The 18,547-nt window shown below is 34.1% G+C and overlaps 1 protein-coding gene across 2 annotated transcripts in view; it reads right to left on the bottom strand.

Moving 5' to 3' along the window:
• Nucleotides 1-18,547, bottom strand: part of PLXDC2 (plexin domain containing 2) — a 355,810-nt gene that overhangs the window by 52,283 nt on the left and 284,980 nt on the right. For both annotated transcript variants that reach the window (XM_016124268.2, XM_016124276.2), the window contains exon 10: nucleotides 1,753-1,813. In XM_016124268.2, coding sequence (XP_015979754.1) covers nucleotides 1,753-1,813 — 61 coding nt within the window. The remainder of the gene's footprint in view (nucleotides 1-1,752; nucleotides 1,814-18,547) is intronic.

Consider the following 18,547-nt stretch of genomic DNA (forward strand, 5'->3'; position numbering starts at 1 on the left):
AAATATCACCTCCTCAGGCAAACCTTCTCTTACTCTGCTTAGCAAGACCATACACCTGTAGTTCCTGTATCTTTGTCCACGTCCGTCTCTAAGTGCAGTCCTCTGTTCAGTGGTCTATCTACCAAGGGGGCACATTTTTCCCCACTTTCACATTATTGGTGCTTAAACAGTACATAGTAAGTGCTCGCAAGAGAATTTGCACTTATTGAAAAAACTCATCTCACAAAGTCGGAAAGAAAATTAAACCTTGATTTTAGGCATGAAAAATGGATGGAGTTGGTGCCCTTGTTACTTATCTGTAAAAGACGAGAACTGCTTACCATAAAGCTAGTAATGTTGATAATTTAACTACAGAATGAAACAGAAAACACTGAATACTACAGAATGTATTAGGACTCTGAGCTATTTGGGAGTAGGGGGCACTTTTTTTAATCTTTGTAATTTTAGTACTTAGCACAGATCACAAAACATGGTAAATTCCCCACAGATATATTTAGGAGAACTTAAAATATGATGGATTCTTTCTGTCTCCTATGGTTGTTCATGGTAAGCCCATACTGAAGGAAGAAAATTAAGATGTCTGAATTCCACCCTTGATCTTCATGGAAGCATAGATATTCAATTTAAACATTTAATTAACAATTAAATAAAAATCAGAAAATGGATGAATTTTAACTTAAATTAATTTAAATTAAATTAAAAATCTTAATTTTTAAATTAAATCACAGAGGTAACTGTGATTACGTGAAAGACACATCAACCTGAAAACACAGCTATGACTGTGTCAATATATTTTCTTTTTGAATTAAGCTGCTAAGTAAGTGAAATAGATAGATTAGTTTATATCACTGTAATTACCCAACTAAATGTCAAAGTTGATTAAAATTTAAGAATATTCTCAAAGACGTATTTATTAAGATATGAGACATTATAAATAAAATTTTAATTTTCAAAAAGAATCTAGTAACTATGGATCTTCTAATAATTTTCAAAATAGTATTTCGACATGATTTGCTTGACTGAATGAGAAAAATTGGTTTTTATTCAAACTTCATACTCTAAAACTTAACAAAGGGAGAAGGAACAAATACTTTCCTTTGCGAACTTTACAGAATATCTTTATGTGACCCTGAAATGACAGTGTAAATCCAATGCACTAGAAAACGTTAAAACGGGTAAAAACTGCCTCTGCGGTTGTACGCACTTGTTTGAATCACCTCACCGCATCATTTTGTCATGTTTGCCTGGGAGTTACTGTTTCATGCTATATCGTCCTAACTTCTTATATCACACTGATTTTCTGTAATTAATCTTCTCCTTCATATCAATGGTTTTGTAATTTGAGTGAATAAGATAAGAAATGGCTTCCTAGATCTTAGAAAAGTAGCAAGCGTTTAAGAGAACGACCCTTTGTTCATAGAGATTCGAATCCTGGTTCTGCTATTCCCTAGCCACATACTCAGTTTCGAATACCCTCACTCCACCTCTCCCCATTACCTCCCCTCATCCCTCTGACCCTCTCTCTTCTCCACTTGGTAATATGGGGCTAATAACAGTTCCCGCCTTGTAGGATGGGTACGAGAATAAACAGAAAATACATGCAAAGACTTAAACCCAAAGTTTGGCACACATGAGGGACTCAATAACTGCTAGCTACCTTTATCAAATTAGATAACCATTTTCATTATAGTGTGGCAGCTAGATATGAGAGCTTGGTCCCCTGAATCTTGTCATACTAAAGCACGCATGTACCTCTTCAGGGCATCCACTGTCCACCCAGTCCTGCCGATGGCGATCGAATCCACTGGAACATCTTCAGGGAAGACCACATTGCAGTTCGGAAAAGGGAGCAGGGGGAGCAGAGGGAGGGGCAAAAATTAAAAGAAAAAGACTGGTAAGTAGTTAATTCTCAAACTTTCAGTTTAGCACAACATAAGCTTTTTTGCCTACAGAGCTCTTCATTGGAGCCGCAGTGAAGTAGTCACAGGGCTCTGTGTAACACCTCTCCCCTATGTCGTCACGTGTTACGATCAAACACAGCAACGAATGACTCCATTGAGACGCCCTTTGTTACGCCGGCCACCTGGCTCTCTACCCGAAGGTAAGGCCAACTGTCATGCTATGAAGTTGGTTTTCCCCATTTTTTCCCTCGTCACCCAAACAAATAGATACAGACAAATATTTTGCAGGTATCGTTTTTCAGGATTTCATATCTCTTTGTTTTTCTTCAATTTTTAAGTTTAAGACCCACGGTCACATGAACTCTGTGCAGTAAAGGGTTCACTCATCAGGTTTGGGGGTTTCAAACCCACAAATTGCAAAGAAATAACTGGCCCTTGTCTGGCTCCTGGGAAATAGTCTCTTGGAACATCCTGCTGGATAAGAGTGTCTCTGTACATCTCGGGTCTTGGGTTATGTGAGGTTTTTATGGCAATATGATTAATGGTGAATGTCTGTTTTATTCACTTGGAGCCCTGGGCCATGCTGTATGAGTTTGACCTCTGCGGGGGCTGGAGACTAGAGATAAGGTTAGTCATACGGAATTTCATACTGATGAGACCGACCCTCAATAAAAACCCTGGACACGAAGGCTTGGGTGAGTTTCCTTGGCTGGCAGTACATGCTGTGTGTTTTCACAGATTGTTGCTGGGGGAGTAAGTGCTATCTGCACAACTCTCCCAGTGGGAAACTTGTTTCTCCTGGATTCTGCTCTACGTGCCTTTCACCTTTGCTAATTTTAATCTGTATCCTTTTGCTGCAGCAAATGGCAACTTTGGGTGCAACAGCTTTTCTGAGTTCTGAGTCCTTCTAGTGAATGGTTTGACCTGAGTATGTTCTTGACCTCACCATGAAGAGGTCATATCTAATGGGTCTAATAGAAAGCACTGGGCTAATAAGCTTTTGCTGATGCTTTCTCTCTTCCTTGACTGGAATAACTTTCTGCCCTCCTTATCTATCTAACTACAGTCCATTCATTTTTCAAGGCTCAGAAATTACTCTCCAGAGCCCATTCTGATAAAGCTGCATAACTGCTGTTGATGACATTGCACTTACCTATTTAACTTTCTCCTTTATATAAAATTTCATGTGCTTATTTATATCTTATTTACCAAACTTGATTTGAACATTTTAATCTTAGGGCCAGGGGAATATATGATCATACCTTGTATGTCTGACATGTGATTTCTTTTTCACGTTAGAAATTAAAAATATTTTTGCCAGTCTATTAAAATTAAAGATTTACATTGCCGCTGAATTTTAATATCTAAGTATGCATTTACATATAATATATATGAATTCATATTAGTAAATGTTAATCTTAAGATATTTATATGTTCTTTAAAAGTAAGTAGAGGCTGTTCAACTTTTGTCTTATATTTTCTTATAGAACTTACATAGTGCTACTTTATTTTTTCCACTTGTTTTGTAGTGAATCCACATGATGACTTTTCCTAAGCATCTTTGCCAGAGATTATGTACTACAGCGTGAATGAGCATAATTCAAGTGGAATGTGAAAACAACTTTACTGTCAACAAAAATGACCATATCTATCATTCGGCCCAGACATGATTCATTAGAGCTCAGCTATTTTATGCCTACCATCTGTGCTGAACAAGCTTAAGTGTGGAATAAACATCAGTGTGTGATCTGGCATGCTAACTTTGAGAATACTCAGTTGGTCAAGGCCATCTCTGGTTATCCAAAGAGAAACTGACATTTAGAGTCTATTTGATTCCAGATGAGTTAGATGGTTATTCCCTCTCCTTTTTTCCTTTCAAGTGTGTGTGTGTTTCTTTTTTAAATATTTCCAAATGTACAAACCGACATTGTCTTTTTCAAGATGGGGATATATCAATTTTCTGCAATAAAAATATTTTTTGGAGACACCTGACCACAAAAATTAAACAAAACAAATAATTTATAAAATGCAATTTGTCTTCACTTACTCTATTGCAGATGTATTCAAAGCCACTGGGAAATAACAACTTTTACCTTATATTATAACAAGACGATAGTAAATCTTAAATTTATGGGTCAACTGAAATTCCATCTTTAGTAATTTGTCCTTTAAATGGGTAAATCAAACCTTGATTTACTAAAGGATTCCCCAGTTATATTTTGTGAAATCAGGTTCTACTGAAAATATGTGATTCAAATTAAGTAATTCATTTATTCACAATTGATTCTCTATTAATTGATCTGCGGTCTACTGATTGCTAGGGTAGGAAGAATTGAGCATGGCAAATACAAATAAGATTTGGTTCGAAAAGCTCATGCATTTCTGTGGCTTAGAGTGCCTTTGAAGATTAATAAAACTAGATCCTGCTCCTTTAGCGTTTTTTTTTTTTTATAATCTAGTAATCTAAATAGCATCTGAAAACAATTATAAACAAAAGTATGTGTGTTAAAATCATTACGAAAAACTACCTCTCTGTTATTTCTGAATTCAAAATAAATCACAAATCACTTTTGAGAACAACTTTCTCTCTGCCCTGAGCTGCTGTGTTGTTTTTCCTAAAACACAACGTTAACCATGCCATGCTCCAGCATGCTGATTTCTTGACATTTTTAACTGGTGTTAGCAAAGAGGCTCTTCTACACTGTAACCATCTTATACTCCTGTTGAAATGTAAATTCCTGGGTCTAGCTGAATAAGATTCTCGGGCAGTTTGAGTTCAGCAATTTTCATCGTAAACAAGCACCCCGAGTGATTCTTACCACAGTGAAATCTGAAAACCACTGACTTTCTGTACAGTATGGCTGAATGGCAGGCTCATTTCTCACTCCTCTAGCCCATGGGCTACATACAACCTGTTGTCAGGCCCCTGAGCACCCCTGCCTGGATGTGCTGTGCTCTTTCACGTCTCCGCCATTGAACATGCTGTTACTTATGCCTGGAATACCTTCCTTGTCTCTAATTAGTGAGCCCAAGTGAACCAACTGAACTCAAGCTATCTCTTCCAACAAGCGTCTCCTTTCTTATCGACCCTTTCTCAGTGTCTCCCCAATATCAAGTGCTAGCATCATCATTACACCACAACTAGTTGAGCTCCAGCTCATCTACTCATAAGACTTTGAGGAGAACATGGTTCAGAGGGAGGTTCTGGGGTCAAACTGCTCGAGCTGGAATTTTGGCTTGGGCAAAAAATCGGGATGTAGTCTTAGGTAAGTTATTTTGCCTGTCTAAGCTTCTTTCCTCATCTGTAAAATGAGGTAAGAGAGGTTATGTAAGGATTGAAATTACAGCTTGGTACATGGTTAATATTTAGTAAATATCAGCTGTTTTCAAAACCTAAGTAACGACTGCAATATGCACATAGTAAAGTTGACATTTGTTGAAAAATGAGCAAGTGAGATTTTCATTTTATAGACAGCACTTTGAAGAATGTTTAGGAATTAATTCTGTGTACCATATTAATGTAAAATGTCCTTTATCATCACATTTGGGAATTAGTATTATAGAATCCTATGAGAGAAAACCTAAGTTGGCTCTCAAACATGGGCCAATTCTTTATTCAATATTTATAAATAAGACAGATTAGGTGGTTTTGCAAATAATTTTCAAAAACTGATTCCAGTACAGTCTGAGCTCCTAATTATACTAGGTTTCCAACGTGTTTATTTTCAAGTTATTCTCTTCTCACTATCATCTAATTACAAAACAAATGGATAAACAGCTATAATTTAATTGACCTATTCCCCACTCAATTTCAATGGAATGCTGATTTCAAATCTCCTAGGAACCACGGTAAGTGAACCCCATTAAATAACGAAGCTTAGAAAAACAAAAAAACAAAAACAAAACCAAAAAAACAGTATTCTAGCTTGCAGCATCTATCCAGTTCAGAGACTAAAGTGTAAAGCTCATCAAATCTCTAACTTGCCTCAGTTTTGTAGAAAAGGTTTCAGAAATATCTTATTTTACAAAGGTAATATATTCAGGTGAAGGAAATAGCAAATGTTAAACATATATATAAACACACACACATATATATATACACATATATATGTATATATACACATACACACATATAAAATACATAAAAATTAAAAATGAAGTACATCTTACTGTACAATTGAACAGGAGTCATTTCACCAATGAGAAGAAACATCTATATTGGAGAACTTATGAAAGCAACTTCACAGAATCTTAAGACCTAGTTAGCAATTAGTTTCTAGATAAGGAGTAGGAAATATTTTCTGCAAAGGACAAAATGATAAGTACTTTTGGCTTCACAAGCTATGGTTTCTCTCCTAATTAGACATCTCTGCTATTGTAGTTTATAAGCAAAGACAAACACATAAAGAAATGAGTGTATATGTGTTCCAATAAAACTGTATTTACAAAAACAGAAAATGGGTCACATCTGGCCCACTTGCTATAGTTTGTTGATCTCTGTTCTAGATTGTTGTCTAAAATTAGAGATCTGTAAAATTCTGAAATTTTACTACAAATACCTCATTAAGGAGCCTGTTGATTTAAATGGTTCTTACAGCCTTAGGTGTATTTATCATAGTGTGTTAACTTAATGGAAAAATCAATTGTACATTTAGCAAATTTTCTTGCCAGTCTGTAAAAGTATGAAAAATGATCCTCCAGCATCAAAGAAATGGAAAAATGCTTTTAAAGAAAGTAGAAGTATTTTAGATGAGAAATGAGTATAATGAAAAACAGCTGTGATTATAACTAATAACATATTTTATCATTGGGTAAAATAGACAATAGGTAGTCCGAAGCTGAAGATAAGAAAAAATCTGTTTTGACATAGTGAAAATTTTTAATTGGAAAGGTAGGTCATAAAAATTTAAATTTTGATAATCATCATTAGTCTCAATAAAAATTAAATTAGTAAAAAATCATATCTCACTTCCCATATAGAACATGCTTATTGTTTCTAAATAGGCTTAGGCATGATTTCTCCTGAAATCAAGAAATTAAAGGTTTTTGGAATCTTTATGCCTGAAGATCTTTATGTCACTCTGTGAGTGACAGATTGATCTAACTACAGAGTAATCTACTACAGAGACAATCCTATAGGATAATTATGAAACTCTACATCATTATAATATGCAAGAACATGCATATTATGTTTGCATATTATGTTTTCTTTTAATGAAAGCTCTTGATATTACTTGTAGCTCAGATTCATAATGTAATGTCAGTAAAAATAATTATGGGCAGAATGCAGAAATTTTGCTGTGGAAATAAGTTTCAGACAAAAAACTCAGGTCAAAACATCTGATATTTGATATCCAGAACCTTGTCACTTACACATGTGGTATCTTGTAGAGACGCAGGTGTAATCTTTCTTATAGGTTTTTAGAATCTAGAGTAGCCTTAATGTGAGTTTTAAAGCATAATAATACCAATTCAATTACCTCATTAAAAAAATTCACTTCTTGTTCCTCTTTCCTCCCAAGGTATTGGTAAAAAAGGATATTTTTGGCTTTTATTCCCCCTACCTTTCACTAAAAAATATTTTAATAAGAAACATGATTTATGTAATTGGCTTTTTATGCTGGATTTCTTTCTTCCCATGAGTATCACCTCCTGATTTCTAGTCTGTTTTTGGTTTTGGAGTATGTAGGGTAGGAAAGAATTGATGTTGGGAGTGAAGCTAGAACATTTAGGCTTATGTGAAAAAAAGCTAACCTTTTTAGAAATTATTCTGATTAAAAGCCACTGCCCACGTTGGCAAAATATCCTCATTTGTCACTGTCAATGCTTTAAGGGAATGAAGGACCTAAGACTACTTTAAATAGAAGCAGAATGAAATATGCATTGAAATGGCGATGCATAAAAACAGAATCAGTGATATACTGGAGAATCATTAAACACATATCAGGGCAAAGTAATTAGTAATAGCCTGAAGCAGTGAACTTTCAGCATGTTTTAATTAGGAAGATGCCAAGTCTACCCAGATTATCAGATACTCGAGTACTTCTACTTACATAAAAAAACTTCCTTAAAATGCTACTTAGAAGGGGCAAGAAAATGAAATATTTACCCATATGGAAAAAGTTAAAAGCTATTTGACTCAAAAGACTGATTTACTAATCCCACAGTAAAAATTCAGTTTTTATCTCTGCTGCCTATCTAACTCTTACGCATTGCTAGTGCATATAGAAATATGCTGGCTAAGAGAATTTTAAATGATGCAAGTATGCCTGTGTATTGACTTAAATAATCCTTCATTACAGAGCATTATATATTCTATATTTTCATAAATTTAAGCCTTTTGGGCATTGCGTTCATTAATTTGATTTTCAAACCAGTGGTGGCTGAAAGAGTTCAATGTGAGTTTTGCAACGATTTCCACCTTTTTGGTTATTTCACCTTTGTGAAGGGAATGTAAATGTGTTAGCAATGCAAAGCATGCAATTTCAGAAATCTTCAATTCTTTGAACAGATTATTCCAAAATAGTCTCCCAAACTTTTTGAAATAAATCATAGTAAGAAATATGGGTAACATCAAGGATTTAGACATATACATACTGAGTATGTGTGTGTGGTTGTGTGGTTGTGTGTTTGCGGTTGGGTGTTCATGTGCATATACTGAAACTAAATTTTTGTTGTGGTGGTTTTTTTTCTTTTTCTTTTGAGAGCTTCACATAAAGCACGGAGATATTTTATTCCATTCTGTTTCATTAAAAAAAAAAAATACTGGTTGCAACCCACTGGGTAATTGATAGCCCTTTGAATTGTAACCCTCTGTTTGAATAATACTATCTCAATAAATAGTATGAAATTTTAATCAAAATGATGCTTTAGATAGCATTGCCTGGTTTTTAAAATAATCGTTTTAATAGGAAATTACAGAAAAGTATGAAAACAGAAATTAAAGTAAGCATTATCCTAATGCTAAGGTATTGTTAGTTTTTTTCCCTACCCAGTCTTTATTTAATGCATACTGACGTATCTATGTATTAATCTGGAACAATAATGTGACAACTTGTTTTTCCATAGTTAATATTATGGTCTGGGGTATATTTTTCCATGTCCTTAAATATCTCTTGAGAGTTAATTTTAAGGAGAGCATAATTTGCATTCATTATATAGCTCTATAAAAAGTTTATTCAACATATATAAGCACATACATGTCATTTTAATCCTTATAAGAATATACACCATCATCCTTTTTGGAAATTAATGGCTTAAAAATAATGTGCCATGTTTTAATGAACATTTATTCTATTACAAGTGAGGTTAAACTTTTAAAACATGTTTATTGACTATTTGTGTTTCTACGGTTTTAAATTGTATACTCATTTATTTTCCCCCTTTTATTTGATTGGACTATCCTTTTTTAAAATAGGGTTTCTATGAACCAAGAATATTAAATCTCTATGAAATAGATCATGTCTGTAAGTTGTCATTCAAGTATAAATATGATTTTTTTTTTTTTTTGCTATATAGCTATTTGTATTTTTATATTCTGAAGTTTTTCAACCTTTTCTTTCAAGATTTCTTTATTTGCTTTTTTTGCTCAATAAGGCCTCTACTACTTTGGCATTAAGTAAATATTTGCCATAGTCTTTCCTAGTTTGCCCATTATTTCATTTTTAACTTTTACTCTCGAATCTATTCTAAATTTATTTAGGTATATGATGTGAAGTAAGAAGCAAATCTAAATAAAAAAAAAACTTTATTCAAACAATGGTTAAGAGTCCTCGGATCATTTGTCAAATAATAGATATTTACACATTTGGGGCAAATTGCATGGTATCGCTAAGGCCTAGCTCTGAAATTGTATACCTTCCTACTGACTGCTTTGTTTCTTCCTGTGTAAGTCCTATCATGATTTCATTATTATAGTTTTATACCATAGTTTAATAGCAAATAGTTTGTTTTCCATTACTGAGTTGTCTCATTCATTTATTCATTTCTGTCATTTTTTTATAATCACATTCTTATGTTCCAAATAATAATCCTATTATGAATTTGACAGAATTGATATAGAAATAACTGACATCTTAATATACTGTAATTTTCCATCATTAGAATATTTTTTTCAAGTGTTCTTTTAATTATCTCATCAAACTTTCACTGTTTTCCTTAAGTAGGGCATACACATAATTAAGTTTGTTAGTAATCACTCTATTTTTTGCTATTGTTAAGAAGTTTAAATCATTTATTTTCTAAATGGTTATGTCTGACCATTGCATAGCTATTGATTTCTGTGTAGTTATTTTGTAAATAGTACCTTTATTTACATATAATAATGCTGCTTTTCCTTTCCAATAATTGTGTCTCTTATTTATGTTTCTTTTCTCTGTGCATTAACCGGAATTAGACTTTTGTTACATAACAATGGTAATCACATCCTGGCCTTCTCCCTTATTTTAATAGGAAAGTCTCCGAGGCTTCAATGTTCAGTATATTTCTTCCATCGTTTGAGCTAATATTTATTATTGTATTAATATGTATCCTTCTACCTCAGTCTGCTAACAGTTTTTACATAAGAAAAAACTTGTATTTTATCAAGTATTTTTTCCATCTATTAAGATGAACGGATAAGCATCAATATTAATCCCATCAATTGTATTGGTCAATTTCTTTAAACTGAGCCATGTTAGTATTCATAGAATAAATTTATTATTTAGCTGTGTTAAAGTTATTTTAATTTTGTTGAATTTGATTAACTCTTGGGGTTTTAACATTCTATACTCAAATAATACAGGGTATAATGAAAAACCCAGAGTTAACCTCAGATATAGTGATGAGAGACTGAATGCTTTCGTTTTAAGAGCAGAAACAAGACAAAATGGGTACTCTCACCGCTTCCAATCAACATTTACTGTCTCATCTGAAGAGGCAAAGAGAAGTTAGAACCCAAGACAGAGAAGTTTTGGGAGAATAGTCAAATCATTATTCCCTCTTGCCTTATGTCGTACATGAGTGTGAAGTAAAATGAGAAATCAACTCAACTCAATTAAGTGTCAAAAACAAAGCAACCATATCAGATTATATAGTTACTGAACGGCTAAGACTCAAAACAACCCTCCACAGACCCTATTTGATCCTCTATATACATAGATTTACTACTGATAATACCGCATAAATATTCCACAATCTGCTTTCCTCACTCGACATATTATCGACACCATTTATATCAATAAACAGATATCATTGCAGAATTTTCCATCATATGGATGAACTATAATGTTTGACCCTTAGCCTTTTCATGGACATTGATTTTCCTTCTAAATTTTTGCTATTATAAATATCTAGTCAATAAATTTCAATGCATATACACTTAAAAAACCTCTCATTAGAGATACACAATAATATGCATTATGATTTTAGAAAGTTGAAAAGCTAATGATTTAACTACTACAATGACACAGTAAGCTATAACTGACAGGATATCTTAGGGTTCAATGTGCAGAGCAAATGGGCAAATGTTTTTGAGTAGGGTGCCAATTGTAGGCTACTAAAAAGATAAAAGTTGTAAGTATTCCTCTTTATATGCCACCAAAGGAAACAAGACTTCTATGGTCACAGAGCAATCTATCAATATGGTCAGCTTAAGCAATGATGAGCTCTAGGATTTCCGGAGGAGGGTACTTCCAATGGAGGGTACCTCGATTTCCATTGAGGGCGAGATGAGATGGAACTCAAACAACAAAAACAACACAGACTTGACATTTCCGCTGATGCCTTCCCTTTGCATTCTACAAACTCTTTTTTAAATCATTTCCCTTTCTACCATACTTAGTTTCCTCGTACCATTCCACCCTAGTCACATCTTTGATGACACTTAGCCCAAGCTGGGCCCCCAGAGTGGTGTCGTCAGATAATTCTGAACTTTCTCCCTAGTGCAAGCTTCAGTCGAGGTTATGGCATTGTGCTCGAGGGCAGAACATTTACTGTTTAATAAAAGTTAAACAGTTAAAAATGAATACAAAGTCTTCAGTTTACTAGGGGCTAGTAACATTTAAAATCAAAGTCGCTATCCCAACGTTATAAAAAAGCTATTCTTTACTGGTTGATCTTAAATTTTGCTTTGACAACTAGCTGTAGCCTAGCTGAAAACATTTTTAACAATTTGGCTCCTTGTTTATGAAAGATTTCCAAGTTCTTTAGAAACATCTTAACTCTTCAAAGAAGATAAATAATAATGTGAGGCTGAGGTATGATAATTGAGGAAGTCTATGATTGCAATTATATAAATATATTTTTTAAATTTAAATTATATACATATATAAATAAGATGTGCATTTTTATTTTAGAAAAGGAAGATTATATTTATTTCTATGAGGAAATTTAGTCATTTTTCAGGCTTTTAGAATATATGTTTATAAAGTGACTATTCCATTTGAAAAAAGTGCTCCTTTCCCTCCCTCTCCGCGCCCCCACACTAAATTCTATGTGCAACTTTCAACATGCTGCTGGGGTAAAACCTGAAAAAAAAAATTTCATTTAATATGAGTTTAATGGGAAAAAGAAAGAAAGGTAGAGGAGGTAATTAATAGCGTTCAAGCATGTAATAGTTGACATGTGTTCAGTAACTATCAGTTGTGTAATTCTCACCCCGACATGACAATATTCCTCATAATTTTCTCTATTTGACTACTGCAAAAACTTGAGGCTGTTCTATTTAGTGGAAAGAGCACGAGTTTTAGAATTGCACACATAAAATTGGATTCAGTTCTGCCATTGATTGTGACCCATGGCAAATTATTATTGAAGATTAGTGGGTGGGATCCAGGGCAAATTATGATTGGCATTTCAGCTTCTGTAAAATGGAGATTTGATGAGTTTTGGTGAGGATCATATGAGATAATATGGTGACAGACATAGTTTGCTCAAGAAATGTTAAGTTATTTACCATCCATAGTATCTAGCACAGGCTGAAAAACTGGTTATTGAAAACCAAAGACATTGTAATATGATCTATAACTGAAAATCTATATAACATCCTCTAAGGCCTGATCTAGCTTCTTTAACCAAATAATTAGAATGATAATACAAACAGGAGAAATCTCTTCTCTTTTTGATGAATGAATTCTTTCGGAAGCTAAAAATTCCTTGCCAAGCATTCAACTTTGCTATCTTGGTAGAACAGAAGTGAGAGTTGAATCTTCTGGGGAATAAAAAAAGAAAAAGAAAGAGAAAAATATTTCTCCTTATGGCTGTGAACCTTTCAAACAAACATTCAGTCACAAATAAAACCACTGGAACTTACGAAATTCCAATTTTTGACACTTTTTCTTAAAATCTTAACTTTTTACTAAATGTTATGCTTTAATGTCACCTTCAAATGCATAAAAGTGGAGAGAAACAACAGTGACCTATACTTTGGTGCTGGCTCAGAAAAAGGAATACACAAATTCTTGGGGGTTGAGGAGTGCTGTGTCTCTGTAAAGAGCTACCGTTTCACCAATAAATTTTCATTCCACTGTGCTCAGATTAATGGCTCTGGGCTTTCTGAGCTGTCTGTCTTCCTGCGGATCAACGATGCATAAATCACCTCACCACTGTCTGCCAAGATGGTGAAGTTGGGCTCCGGCAAGGAATAAGATATCCCTTTGATGAGAAGGCTGTCTCTTAAAAGAAAGGTCTTTATCCTAATTATTTATTTTTTACTATAAAAAGTTTCAGAGTTTTACTTGGAATGTTGAGATTTCCAGAGGAGTGGATAAAGGTGGTATTTCTAGTTTCTCAGAGAACCTGTAGCATGAATTTTCACTCTTTTTGACTCATTAGCATTTAGCAAAAGACTCTAAGGAAATACAAGAAACCAGGACATCTGACTGCATCTTTTCAGGAAGAGTAACTGAAAAAATGTTCCAGACAAATAAACGTCTCTGTTTTTCATTGCTTAAAAGATAAAGAGTTTCTAATCAGGGCAAATTGGGTCCTTGCAAACAATCTGCCCAAAGAATGGCTGGATTAAGAAGGTTAGTATTTTTTTCAACTAGGAAATTTGCTTTAATCACAGATTTTCAAGCTTTGTCTAGACTTGAGGGTTTGGTTTTTCAGAGGCCCTCAACAACCGCTGTAGTGGGGGGGAGAGGAAATGGGAGCTCTTGGCTGTGAGCTTGCCCGCCATTCACAGACTTTACCCAAGGAGCTCTAATTTTAACTGCTTTGGATTTGTAATCTCATTGTTCAAAAACATTTCTCCTGCTTAGGAAAAAAAAGTGTGAAAACCATTTTATTCAATCATTTGTACACCTCACCTGATTAATTAATCTAGGCTTGTTATCATTAAATTTTACAATGTAATTAATTCTTTCAGACAAGTACTATGAGCTCATTTAAAATTTGATAATATAACACTGATAGGGCACTCAAAAGAAGACAAGCAACTTTTCCCTTTCCATTTTCCCCTAGAAGATGCAATTTAAAGCATTATAAATGCCAGATAATAGTACGTGAGTAAATTTTAAAATGACCATTAGAACACGGTCTCTTAAAAGATATTTGCTTAATGACTTTTTTTGATAATGCACTTTTATATCTTTCAAGAGATATTTGTGAGCTAACTTTCCTAAGATCCAGGTTCAATTAGCATATCTTTTTATACATATGTGGTAGTCCATATTTGCTTAAATTAATCATTCAAACTTGAAAATCATCATTGTTCCACCTCATCAACTTATTTTGACCAAGAACTAATGTTTCTCTATTCATATCTTTGGCTCATGGTAAATCTAGCTTCAACTTCTAAAGTCTCAAGAGTGATTAGTCCAAAAAGAAGCAAATTGATTTTGGTAGAAACACTTCCAAGACTTCTAGAATTTGCTGCAATGTTATGCAAGATGAATCCTTTATTATTTAAAAAGTACATGTGTCAGAATTTTGCAATAAATATATACATATATTTGAGATCAATTTGCCTCTTGAAGTCTAAGTTGTAATATCAATGCTTAAAAAATTGTATGTTTAATTTTACTACACATAAAAAGTCTTGTTTTTTTTTTCAAATGTTTATTATTCTCTCTACATTACAAACCTGTGAGCTTACCTGAGGGTCTGTTTGTAAGAGCGCACCAGGCCAAGGTCCCTATGGAGGTCACCAACAATGTATCAGTAAATTCATTCCCCTTTAAGGAATGATTCTGGATATAAAAATGTGTCCTGTTTCCTTATTTCCTTGCTTTAGTCTATATCAGATTTGTCAAGCATATAAAATATCAAATTATTAAATGCTAATTCTATTAGAGTTTTATGCAGCTCATGCGTACAAATGTTCTATGTCTTATTAAAGGCAGCAAAAAAAAAAGGATTTGAAGAATTTGGGTGTGAAGCAATTTTCTGCTTCATAAAATACAGTTAGCGTCACCTTATGTTAACAGAGGCATTCTTGGATATGTAGTATTTTTCTTCAGATTTGCATTTAATGAAACTAACTTAGTATTTCAGAGCACGTCCGTTTAAGCCAGATAAAAAAATATTCATAGCAAAAATGATTTAAGTGCATATAGAATAGACACGCAGACCTGAATTTTCTCCTTATTCTTTCTTCCAGGTCATAAGACCCCTCCATCCCCCACCCTCGAAAATTTTTTTATTATTCATTTTCAGACACTATTAGGTCGGTATGAACTGGTCCTTCACTTACTAATGTTTCCTGCTGGTCCTCACTAGAAATGTCTCATTTACCCCAGCGTCACTGTCTACCTCATGAACTCGCCCCAAACCTGATCATCAATATTTTCTTCCAAAAGGATTTATTGTGAATACATATTTTACTTTTTTTCCCAGTAATCAATGTATTGTTATATGTCCTCCATTTATGTAGCAAACATTTCTTGTAAAAGACCAGAGAGTCAATATTTCAGGTTGCGGGCCACGTGGCGCTGTCAGCAGAATTCCATTATGGAGAATAACTGAACTAACCTAGAAATTCTAGCGCTGCCTCAGGTACTGAATTCACAAATGTGGCTAAAACTTACACACACAATGGCCGAAACTCCCAGAATGGTGTTAGGAAAGGTGACCATATAATGTATGGACCACACCATTATAATCTTGAGAGAGAAAGGAGAGAGAGAAGGGAAAGGGGCCCGGGGACAACAAGCCAAAGTGGGCTTGTCCTGAGAAAACTGGGCGTGTGGCACTCAGGAAATGAATCCGATTCTCGCACTCTACAGATACTTCTACAAATTCTGTGTTCACCTGCAACAGGCTTTTTCGGTCACGTGTTCCTATATATTTTTCTACTACCATGTATGTATTCTTTGTTTGTGTTATTATTTTAGACAATCTAGGTTTATGCTTGCACACTAAAATTTAAGTATATTCTAAAGTATCTTATGCCCATTGCTCAAGAATCATTCTCTCTTCTCAGACTGGGAGCACGGGTCTGCGGGCGATGCTGTCTTGATGTCTGTTTATGATGCATCTTCTGATATAAGAGCAGAAAACCACACAGTGAAGTGACTGATACAGGAGTAACTCTCATCTACGAAATAAAAAATCCTTCATATACCATTTTAATCTTTATTCGCCTACAGAATTATAAGTGCTGTTTTTATTACTTTTCTCCAATTCATGTTTTTTTTTTTCCATAAAGACTATCTTGCCGATCATACACTTTGTATGAATATAACCTCAATTATTGAAGGAAACTTCGTAGGTATCTTTACAACAAACCATCCAAATGCGTTTTCAATGTATGTGAATGTAAATGAGCTAATAAAACCCGTTTAGTAGGTGAGGGAGGGGCTTCTTCCCCTTCCCTGACCAACATCCTGCTTCAGCTTGCTCATCCGGCATATAAACACATGCTTGGTAAACTACATGTGCCAAGATCAGGCGCAGTAGCCTAATGGAGAAATAGCAACGTTAGTATTTATTTTTTTCTTTCTCCAACCATCCATTCTTCAAAATTTTTTTTTTATTTTAAATCCTGCCTGGCTCTAGCAGTTGCTAGTTTCACGACCTTGGCTAAGCTTCTCAACCTCCCTAATTCTCATGTATTTAATCTGTAAAACAGGGATCCTAACACTTGCAGGGATTGAATGAGATAATAGAATTAAAAGAGGCAGTAAAGGCTTTGGTGCGATGCCTGGTTCGTAGTAAATATAGAATAAAGGGTCGCTGTTACAATTATTTAAAGTATCTTCCTATGAATTACTTCCCTATGTAAAACGACTTCCCTGTTCTTTCTTTCAAAGATCACGCAACCGAGCAGCAGCAGTAAATCTGGGCAGCACAGAATAAACCCGTGTGCTAGTGGAGGGCAGAGGAAGGAGAGATGAATTCTGCTCAGGGCACAGGTCACTAGAGAGGTCTTCTCTGGTGGTCGAAAGATATTATTTCAGAAATATAAAATCTGTATATTATTAGGAGGGCCTATCATTAGAAATGGTTGCAGCCAAGGTCAGTTTTATGGAGAGAATAGTTCCCCCTTGACTGTGAATTGTCACCGAAGGGAAAATTGAAGAGCTGAGGTGAAAGAAAAGTGGCTCTAGCATGGAGAAAAAATGTCTCACTGACCCAGAACCTGCCGATCTGCTTTATAACATCCCGGAAAAGGAAAACTTGAATGCTAATCTTAGTTCAAACAATAAGTCTTATTTTTATACTGAAATAACTTCTTGTTTGTTTTCTCTAATAACATGTACCAGCTTGGTCAGATTGCCCTAAAGTTATATATAAAAAAAAAACACCTAGGCGTTCTCAGAAAGAAAGAAATAGCAGGATTACTACATGCAAGGCTGGATTTCCTAAACTTTCCACAAATGACAGAATTCCTATCATAAAATTTCCCTCAAAACTCTGGGCAGGTCTTTTTAATGGGCAAGATTGTATCTCTGACTTGGAAACTGACAGAAAATATATTCTTTAGCATTTATAAAATTTCATAAAAATCTTAAGTTGTGTATGTTCATAATAAGAAATGTGAAATAGTCATATTTCAACTTTTCTTGGAGATAGATTTTGGAAAAAAATCAGAAACTATCCCGATGACATTTTTATTATTTTCTTGCATAATTTCTGAAAAAGTTGAATTGAGTATTAACATATTGTATTTTGAATGTCTTACTATATCTTCACATTAGATTCCCAGCAAAACAAATAGTAAATCATAAACTATTTTTATTAAATGTTCTTTTCACCATAAAGCCAGTCTTTTCAATATAAAACTGTTAATCTAAGGTTCTCCCATTACTTGGGTCTTTTTTTTTTTTTTTTAAACAGAACCCAGCTGTGGACTTTATTTTTTGCTTTTTAATTTTTATGCCCTTGTCCCTTATGGATCATTTTTTCCCCCATAATAATTTAGCACCTACTGTTTTTAAATTGAACAAATTCAATTTCATTCTTGGACAATTAACTTTTAATTATTTCCGGGGGAACCCATTATTGTATTAATGCAAGCAAGCTAAGGAAATGAAAAATGTATTATAGCACTAAAACGCTTCATTTTATCTACTCCATATATATGTTGCATTTGTTGAAATTTAGTTTTCTAAATTATAACCATATAAAATGCAGCCATCACAGCTGGTTAACACTTAAGCAAAACTTTAGAATCACTTGGTTAATCTTGAAAAAGCTGTTATAAACAGATGTGATGCTAAATAATT

This window comes from Rousettus aegyptiacus, unplaced genomic scaffold (assembly GCF_014176215.1).
Source record: "Rousettus aegyptiacus isolate mRouAeg1 unplaced genomic scaffold, mRouAeg1.p scaffold_m13_p_10, whole genome shotgun sequence".
NCBI lineage: Eukaryota > Metazoa > Chordata > Mammalia > Chiroptera > Pteropodidae > Rousettus > Rousettus aegyptiacus.